The 10,393-nt window shown below is 42.6% G+C and overlaps 1 protein-coding gene across 2 annotated transcripts in view; it reads right to left on the reverse strand.

The window, feature by feature from the left end:
• Positions 1-2,806: 2,806 nt before the first annotated feature.
• Positions 2,807-10,393, reverse strand: part of LOC127008278 (mothers against decapentaplegic homolog 3-like) — an 86,376-nt gene continuing 78,789 nt past the window's right edge. For both annotated transcript variants that reach the window (XM_050880078.1, XM_050880079.1), the window contains exons 4-7: positions 5,778-5,936; positions 4,627-4,851; positions 4,176-4,320; positions 2,807-3,618 (exon numbers count right to left, since the gene is read on the reverse strand). In XM_050880078.1, the coding sequence (XP_050736035.1) occupies positions 3,495-3,618; positions 4,176-4,320; positions 4,627-4,851; positions 5,778-5,936 (653 nt within the window). In that variant the 3' untranslated portion in view covers positions 2,807-3,494. The remainder of the gene's footprint in view (positions 3,619-4,175; positions 4,321-4,626; positions 4,852-5,777; positions 5,937-10,393) is intronic.

Genomic DNA, 10,393 nt, shown 5'->3' on the forward strand with positions numbered 1-10,393 from the left:
AGGGACAAAGTAAGAAGTCCCTCAGCCAGGATGTCACAAACAGGGGGACTGTTTACATTTATTTTTGTCAGTGTAACAGAAATGATCTCACTGAAAAGAAATGACCACCAGGTTTATGAAACATCCCTTGACATCAAATGACCAGCCTCTGCACCACAGACCCACCAGACGTTAGGCCAGCCACGGCACTCCCCGCGCAGGGAACCGCTCCCAGTGATTCATCTTGGTTAATACTGACACATGACTTCATTATTCCCCTTTAAAAACACTGAGCAAATGCAAATATTTTTACCACAAATAATGTACTGACAGCAGTGAGTGTGTGCATGTCTAAAAATATGTACGTATATACACATATTTCTTTACCACTCTTCTCGAGACAGAAGGTGATTATAAAATCTAAAGCCTGACTTATGTTGCCTCCAGTAAGTAAATGACTAACATAATGACAGGTTTATGATTGAGTGTTGTCAGTAGGTGCTTTTCAACACACACACACACAATCGTGGTCTCTCTCTCTCTCTCTCTCTCTCTCTCTCTCTCTCTCTCTCTCTCTCTCTCTCTCTCTCTCTCTCTCTCTCTCACATACACACACACACACACATACAGTCATTCACTCACACCAACACACACACACAAAGTCACTCACTTCTCCATTCACTCACATACCCACCCACATGCAAACACATGCATGTACAGTCGCGATATGAAGTGATGTCGCCGTGTATGTTTATTTTCGATCACACAAGTATCGTTATATATTTTCAAGAGTACCATTATTTTCCTGTATCTTTATCATAACTTAAATAAATATATTTTACAAGCTAGAAAAAAAATAGAAAAGAAATATTCAATGATGTCTTACGAAGAGTTGTCGAAATATTTTCGTTCAGCAAGGAACAAGTCAAATGAAGTCCAAATATCGACATATTACTCAAACAGAAAGTATAATAATCTTTTCATGATCATTGTTGACAACAATAAATCAAACATATGCACAATATATAGGACATGCATAATTAGTCGATATCCTAAACTAGGATGGCGTAATTTATTTAATTTATACTCTCGTTTGATGATGACGTCATCGCCCGCGCACCATTTTACTATACCTATTATTCAGCCCTGACTCACTCTTTGCCTTTCGTGGTCAACATAACGATAACAAAAGCTTTCCGTGGACTTCTAATGCATGACAGTGATCAAGGGAAAATGCCCACAGCCTATAACTACCAAGGGATAGTCGGAGATGGAAAAATAAGAATAAATAGCTTTAGAATAGTCATGTTGTGTAACTCCAAGCTCACTCTTTGCCGCCGATCGCAAACATCATTGCATTTCTTGGTCTATATATCGATGACAAAAGCTTCATGTAGACTTCTAATGCTTGGAGGTGATCAACGGAACATGTCCACAGCTTATAAGTGCCATAGAATAATCGAGGAAGGTGGGGAAATAAGAATATATGGCTTTGAAATGGAGGTGGTGATCGTGGTTACGGGCGGGTAGGCTAATCGCAGCGTTGCCAAACATTAGGCTATGGTCGAGTGTTCGTAGAGGCGTCCGGAATTTTGAGAGTTCAGATATGGCAACCCTGCCTATGAAAGCATTCTTCATTCATCATCGTTACTGAGCAATGTTACTATATATTTCAGATCCCATGCTTATGATAAGAAGCGCCATCATAGTGAATAAAAGGTGTTTAATGTGAAACCTTATTATTTGATCGTTTCTTAACCAATAAAATGCAAAGTAATGCCAGTAACTGTCCATTCGCTTCGTGTCATACTGTGCGTGTGTATTAATAACTGCAGAAGACAGTTCATGGAATGACCCAGAAAAACAAAACAAAACAAAACAAAAACAAAAAACAAAACATATATATATATATATATATATATATATATATATATATATATATATATATATATATATATATATATATATATATATATATATATATATATATATATATATATATATATATATATATATATATATATATATATATATATATATATATATATATATATATATATATATATATATATATATATATATATATATATATATATATATATATATATATATATATATATATATATATATATATATATATATATATATTGCCTAAATCTTAAACGATATAACAACAGTTTTGCAAAGATAAGCACGACGTGAGCTAAATCATTTCAAGGTTGTCTTCAGTACTGAAGACAACACATGACATTCAAATGATTTTTAAATAAATGAATGTATAATTGTAATTCAGGGACTACTATGTTATTTTACTGTGTTTTACATCACAACGTATTATAGATTATCATTAAAAGGAAACATTATAACATAAACAATAAATACACATCACTTCTGTTACTTTCAAATGCTCCCGTACGAAACATTTTGAGAGCGGCGACATCACTTCATATCGTGACTGTACACATGCACACAAACCCACATATACACAGTCATGCACACTCACCCACACCCACACACCCATACCCACAGCCATACACAAAGTCACTCACTCACACCCACCCACACCCATACCTACAGCCATACACAAAGTCACACACACACACACACACACACACGACAACCTCATCACAACACCATCAAAAATAAACCCTTGGACGCAGTTTCTTAAGACTAAAAATAGACTCCATTTACTGTCATGGATATTCCAGGTATATCTGTGAACAGTATGCCTCAAAACCTCAAACTGTGTGATACAGCACACATTTACGTATAAAAATACAACAATAACAATAATGATGACCATATAATTAACAATAAAACTAATAAAATTAAATAATCTATTGCAATGTATATTTCATTAATTAATTTAATTAAATTCAAAACTATAAAACCAGAATGTCCCAACATGTTAAATACTTGTAACATAAAAATTGACCTAATGTATGACAAACTGAGTATGTGTTATCTCCTTCAGGACACAAAGTTTTAAATCTATAAAATGAAAAAATGCAATATGAAAATGATTAATGAACAACAGTCTCAGCTTCCACGAGCCTCGGCCACAGCAGCCCCACACTGCCAGCAGGACTCCCTTCAGACAACAGCAGACCCCTCCTCACTCTCTCCCTCCCCAGGATGAGGCTGTCAGCTGACCACACCTCCAACATCCTTGGCACTGGGGTCATGCACTGCAGCACTCACACATCCTTTGAGTTCAACACAGTAGACTCAGTGGCGCTACATGGGGTCTGTTTGGCCTCTGGTCCCGGCACAGCACACCGCCAGCCCCATGCATGCTGCCCCACAGCAAACTCGGGGTCCACAACACTCCACACGCCACTGAGCCACCAAGGGCGTCAACACTGCCCTGTACAGCCTCATTAAAACGGGGTACTCTAGACCGACAGTCACTCCACCAGACACAAGCGAGCAATGTCTCCGTCTCAGCAAAACACTTTCCAAGGGTCTGGGCAAGGAGCCAATACCCTGCTGCTGATGCCATGCCTGCTGCCCACTCAAGACATGGAGGAGCAGGGGAGGCAGGGGGAGCCCATTTGTGTCAGTACACGGTCCAGCCATTGTAGGGGGCCATTCAAGTGTAGCTCTATCCAGCACGGCGTGGAGGTGACCGTCTGCCTTCTGTGTGGGGTGGATGGGAGAGGGACACTCAGTAATCAATGACACCATCACTCACAACACACTCTTTACAACACTAAGGTGAGCACAAAATGCACCTAACATAATGAAGTACAGTAATGAGGATTTGAAGACTGGATTAAATAAATCTAATACAAAGAAAGATCAGGATTTACAAACAGAGAAGACTGAAGTTAAGCAAATAAAAAAGTGTGACAGTAAGACCAAAGGGGAGTGTTTACTATTACACTTTTTATTATTTGCTTGGATTCAGTCTTTAATATATATATATATATATATATATATATATATATATATATATATATATATATATATATCTATATATATATATATATATATATATATATATATATATATATATATATAAATTATTTATTGAATTACTTTTGTGAGGGTCTATGCCTTTTTTCTTTCTTCATTATTAACAACGATCATAAATGTCCTCTGTATTATACTATTGTTTATTCTGGCCTACTTCAAGGACTCATCAGAATGTTCTTGTGTAATTGCTTTCCTGCCAGCAGTGCCCAAGGCCTCACCTGTACTCTGCACCCCAGCCCTTGACGAAGGAGATGCGGATGGTGCACATCCTAGTGAGTTGGTAGACGGCCTCGAAGCCCTGGCTCACACTCTGGGCCAGCTGGTGTGCAAACTCTTGGTTGTTGAATATCTTTAGGTTACATCCTGGGAGGGGGGTAAGGGGGGGGTCAGAGGCACCTTATCAGCTTCACCTCCACAACCCTACATTATTGTTAATAAACTCTGTAATAGACTGCTCTATATTTTCTTCCTTCATACAGCCTGAAAATCCAAGAACACTTCCCAACCCAAAACTTGTTTTCTTTTACTTTACTATTTTGTGCTATTGTCGTAAGACAAAAACTGGCCTTGGCATGACACTATTAGGTATAGATAAGAATGAATAGGTGTAAACATTTCTGAGACTGTGGAGGTCCGTTGGCCTGCCTCATGCCAGGCCAGGGCACCCACCTGGCGGGATCTTCACCACGGTGGCCGGGTGCCAGCCGTACCGCTGGTTGCAGTTTGGACTCTGGACAAAGATTGAAGAATCGGAGAGGCACTCGGCGAACACCTCCCCGCCAATGTAGTAGAGGCGAACACCCTTCCCAATGTAGCGGCGCGTCTGCTCCACCACCGGGTTGCGGTTGACATTGGACAGCAGACCCAGGCAGAACCGTTCACTGTTGCTGGGGTCTGCAGGGAGAGAGGTTAGGGTTTGTAGAGGCTGCTGAGGATTATTATGGCTTACAGGGGACCTTGGGAGCCACTTCTTGTTACAGAGTCTGACATTTCAACATTACATCTATCCTTCCCTGCCACACTAGGCATACATATGGAGAGCTTAACTTCTGAACTGCACTACTAAACTATCTGCTCTAACCACCTTTCCATTCAATAGCCACCTTGCGCTAGTTGGGACTGAAAAAATAAGAATCAGAGAGGTATTCAGCTTTCACCTCAGCAAAGCAAGCATTCAACCAAGCTATAACAGTACAAATAAAAGGAGGTAAGGAAGGGAGAGGATTGAGTGGGAAGGCCGGGATGAGCACTAACGACCCACCTGGCTTCCTACCTGTCCACCTACCTAACAACTCACCTGCCCTGTATCTCAATGCTTCGACAATATCCCACAATAGTCATCTACTACTCTACACTCCTCTATCCCTAACACAGCTAATGATGGGCAATTCAGTTCATCCTTTGCCACCCCAATCAAGCTCCCTTCACATTCACTCACCGACAAATCTGCTCTATATCTCTTTCTTCTAATGCCACCTCAGCACACCCAAACATACAACCCTACCATTGGATACTCTAATATTTAAGAAAACATCCTCTCATGCCCCATCACACCTTACCAATAGATACTCAGGGATGTGGAGTCAGATACAAAAAATTCTGACTGACTCCAAATCCATGAAATTTTAAGGTTGATACTCTGACTTCACCCTCATCCCCCTTCTCCTCTTCTATAGTACAGTGGTAGGCATATCAAACCCCACCACACCATACCCAGCTACGCCACCACACATATCGTAAAGGAGTCGGTGTTGGAGATATCTTTACCGACTCCGACTCCACGCCCCTGAAAAACCTTCCTCCCATGCCCTGCCACCCACCAGTGAAGCCGTCCACCGTGAGGGAGGGCTGCGAGGCATGGAAGGTCTCCCCCACCCTGGTGTTCAGCTCGTAGTAGGAGATGGAGCACCAGAAGGCCGGCTCGCAGTAGGTGACGGGCTGCGCATCAAGGGGGGGGGATGGTGACGTGGGTATCATGCCTGGAATGAAGAAATAAAAAAATGTTACTTCTATTTGCCAACAACCAAGGGAAGGTGTGTGCACAGTATTAAACGTGGTTACTGCTAATACCCACCAACCAACATTAGGTGTGCCCACGTTATTACAGCACATGAGGCAACAGCTGTAATACTTTATGATGCATGTAGCACTGGAAAAGAGGTATATACTGTTGAAATATAAACCACTAATTAAACATGTGCATGGCTATACAGTATCCCAAAAGGTGGATATGAAGACAGCCCATTGATGCAAGTTGTCTATTATGAATCTGACCTAGTACTGCACCAGGTTGATTCTTAAAAGTTTTCATCTGGCCGGGTAGTAACACATGTGACGCACCAGTAACTATGTGCTGGAGGAAGCCTTTCACGACCCCTCCAGCTACAAGGAGTCACATGTACGTTTATCTTCCTGTCCCCTCACATGGACAGGCACCAGCAGCGAGTCATCATAATGAAGCAGATCTGACATCACCTTCCAGTTTCAGTCCCGCCCCGCTGCCCACCACCCGCCCCATCACCCAACACCCGCCGCCTCCCACCTGCTCCTCTTTCCCAGATCTCCACTCCCAGGATTTCTTTCCCTTTGCCTCTCTTCTTACTTTTACTTTTCTTTATCTTCCCTTCTTTTCCCCTTTCCCTTTTGACATTCTCCAGCTGAGAAACTGTATCACAAAGAATGCTACTTTTTATATAACTTTTATGAGCGAATAATGACGGAATCACCATCAGTATAATGTTTATCTAATCTTCTAACAGCCAGTTACTCAGCTTTATTTTGCTGGTAAGGTCGTAATGGACCACGCCTTGGTTCTTGCAATCACTAACCTTTATGCTTAGGTATATTAAATACAAAAGTAAAAGTACCTGGGAGTTATAAGACTGATACCAATAAATGTGTGCGAGGGTCTGCTCTGAAGGATTTGTATGAGCCCAAGAAAATATACGACTGCTCGTTGATGATTACATGGGGAGGCTGGAGATCATTTGAGACATTTTATGAACCAAACCTCACCACTTTTTTGGAACACACAGAGCGGCTGCACAACAGGCAGCCGCCACGGCTTGGTAACAAAACAACGCTTCCCTTGGAAAGACGTGACCACACTATTAGACAAGTTTCCTTCTTTTACTTTTGCTTTTTTTGAAGACACACAACAAGCCAGACAGAAGTAAGGACAGGGTTGGAAAAAATCAGGTAAACGAACGCCAAAAGGTTCCTCGTAAACAAAAACGGCAACTATGATAATGGTAATGATGATAAAAATAATGATACGTAATAATAATGATAAAACAGCGTATCCAAAAGAATACACCCGCCCTATTGATTGGCTGACATCGGATTTTCTTTGAAATGAACCGAACCAATCCAGTGGGAAGCAAAAAACTTTAAGCACCTCGGCCTGGGCTCAGCCACGTTCAGAACATTTCAAGTTTCCTCCGGCAGCACTCGCAGTTTCCTTCAGAGCACAAGCGAGTTTTTTCATATGGCCGACCAAAGTCATTCAGGCGGCCAGTTGCTTTATATTTATTCACCTTTATTATTGTCCGCCTCAGCAGAGTACGGAGGGCGATTATTAAGTCAGTGTTTATCGGTGTTCCCAAAAGTTAATCAGTTTGAAATGTTCACCAAGGGATGTTTGGTGTGTATCTGGTGACAAATCTTTTTATAGATATTTTGGTAACTGACAAACAGATGGAAAACAACAAAACCACCATCATGCCTCGCTGTGTGTGGAGGTGAGTTGGGGGCGGGTGATGGTAAATAATATGGAATGAGACAACTGTGAGGAGAGCAAAGCAGCTTCATGAAGTGACCACAGCCTTTTATTGCAATGGAGAATGCTGCTACTCAGCGTTCTATGCCAACTTAACTGCTTATTAGATAGTTATTAGTTACATTAATAACAGTAGGTACTATTACTACATCTTTTTTTTTCACAGTAAATGAAACAGCTCAAGGGCAACACACACACACACACACACACACACACACACACACACACACACACACACACACAAAAAAAAAAAAAAAAAAAAAAAAAAAAAAGGAAAGAGCCAGCAAATCACTGCTCCTAGAAAAAGAGTTCAGAGGATTGGCCAAGAGGAAGGTCAATCTCGCGAGGAAGTACTACTACTACAACTGCTTATAATATTAATACTAGTATTATTACTGATCATAATAACAAATAAAAAATAATAATAATAAAGTGGGATGTATCACAGATGATGTGCAAGCTTAGTGTGCAATGTTCACAATCGTATCTTGAACAGTCTTGTCAAAAGTCATCATTCCAGCAAAGTGATGAGGCAAATGCAATGCTTGCCTCTATAAAGAAAAATCTTACTTCACTGAATCAGCCCACTATGGCATCTTTATTGTATAATATATTCAAGAGCAAACCTCACTTGTATTACTTAGTATTACAATTTTCATCCGTTTGCAGCAGAGTAATTAAAAAAATTGAGTCTAGGACTGAACCTGGCTGAGGATTCTTTCCTTGTTTGATGCTGTCACCAGGAGGAGGGTTGCGGGCAGACCTGTTCTTTCTGGGCAAGGGTAAGGCCACAAAAAATAATGCTGGCTGTGTTTTAAAATAATTACTGGGTGTACAAAATTTTTGGTGAGAGCAAATTAGCAACTTTCTGGCAAGCGCAGACAGACAACTTCATGGCCGTGTACCAAACGTGTCTGCAAAACGCTACACAAAGGAGGCTCTCCCCAGCCTTTGTTTGTCCAGTGTCCTACAAACAACAAATTAATTAGCAAGGAGTCTACTGTTGACTCGTGCAAGGACCACAGAAGGTGGATCGCCAATTACTACACACTGCTGCAATTAATTCTCATATCAAGAAAATACACTCTCAAAAACTGGGCTATGGCACAAACCTGAATCACAGCCAAATAAAAGAGTCATAAACAGTCTATATATTTTGACCATTGTTAATTTTCATACTTAGCAAAAAATTTCAGAGCAGTTTTATTTATGTTGAGAGTACTAGCTGGAGAAGGAATAAATGGTGGAGAGAGGAACAGAGAGGATAGGAAGGAAGGGGAGCAGAGAGGATAGGAAGGAAGGGGAGCAGAGAGGATAGGAAGGAAGGGGACCAGAGAGGATAGGAAGGAAGGGGAGCAGAGAGGATAGGAAGGAAGGGGAGCAGAGAGGATAGGAAGGAAGGGGAGCAGAGAGGATAGGAAGGAAGGGGAGCAGAGAGGATAGGAAGGAAGGGGAGCAGAAAGGATAGGAAGGAAGGGAGCAGAGAGGATAGGAAGGAAGGAGCAGAAAGGATAGGGAAGGAAGGGGAGCAGAAAGGATGGGAAGGAAGGGACCAGAGAGGATAGGGAAGGAAGGGGACCAGAGAGGATAGGAAGGAAGGGGACCAGAGAGGATAGGGAAGGAAGGGGAGCAGAGAGGATAGGGAAGGAAGGGGACCAGAGAGGATGGGAAGGAAGGGGACCAGAGAGGATAGGGAAGGAAGGGAGCAGAAAGGATAGGGGAAGGAAGGGGACCAGAGAGGATAGGAAGGAAGGGGACCAGAGAGGATAGGAAGGAAGGGGACCAGAGAGGATAGGAAGGAAGGGGAGCAGAGAGGATAGGAAGGAAGGGGAGCAGAGAGGATAGGAAGGAAGGGGAGCAGAGAGGATAGGAAGGAAGGGGAGCAGAGAGGATAGTAAGGAAGGGGAGCAGAGAGGATAGGAAGGAAAGGGAGCAGAGAGGATAGGGAAGGGGAGCAGAAAGGATAGGAAGGAAGGGGAGCAGAGGATAGGGAAGGAAGGGGAGCAGAGAGGATAGGAAGGAAGGGGAGCAGAGAGGATAGCAAGGAAGGGGAGCAGAGAGGATAGGAAGGAAGGGGACCAGAGAGGATAGGAAGGAAGGGGAGCAGAGAGGATAGGAAGGAAGGGGACCAGAGAGGATAGGAAGGAAGGGGAGCAGAGAGGATAGTAAGGAAGGGGGGCAGAAAGGATAGGAAGGAAAGGGACCAGAGAGGATAGGAAGGAAGGGGAGCAGAAAGGATAGGAAGGAAGGGGACCAGAGAGGATAGGAAGGAAGGGGAGCAGAGAGGATAGTAAGGAAGGGGAGCAGAAAGGATAGGAAGGAAGGGGAGCAGAGAGGATAGGAAGGAAGGGGACCAGAGAGGATAGTAAGGAAGGGGGGCAGAAAGGATAGGAAGGAAGGGGAGCAGAGAGGATAGGAAGGAAGGGGACCAGAGAGGATAGTAAGGAAGGGGCAGAAAGGATAGGGAAGGGGAGCAGAGGATAGGAAGGAAGGGGACCAGAGGATAGTAAGGAAGGGGGCAGAAAGGATAGTAAGGAAGGGAGCAGAGAGGATAGGGAAGGAAGGGGACCAGAGAGGTTTGGAAGGAAGGGGTGCAGATAGGATAGTAAGGAAGGGGGGCAGAGAGGATAGGAAGGAAGGGGACCAGAGAGGATAGGA

The sequence above is a fragment of the Eriocheir sinensis genome, chromosome 37 (assembly GCF_024679095.1).
Source record: "Eriocheir sinensis breed Jianghai 21 chromosome 37, ASM2467909v1, whole genome shotgun sequence".
Lineage (NCBI taxonomy): Eukaryota > Metazoa > Arthropoda > Malacostraca > Decapoda > Varunidae > Eriocheir > Eriocheir sinensis.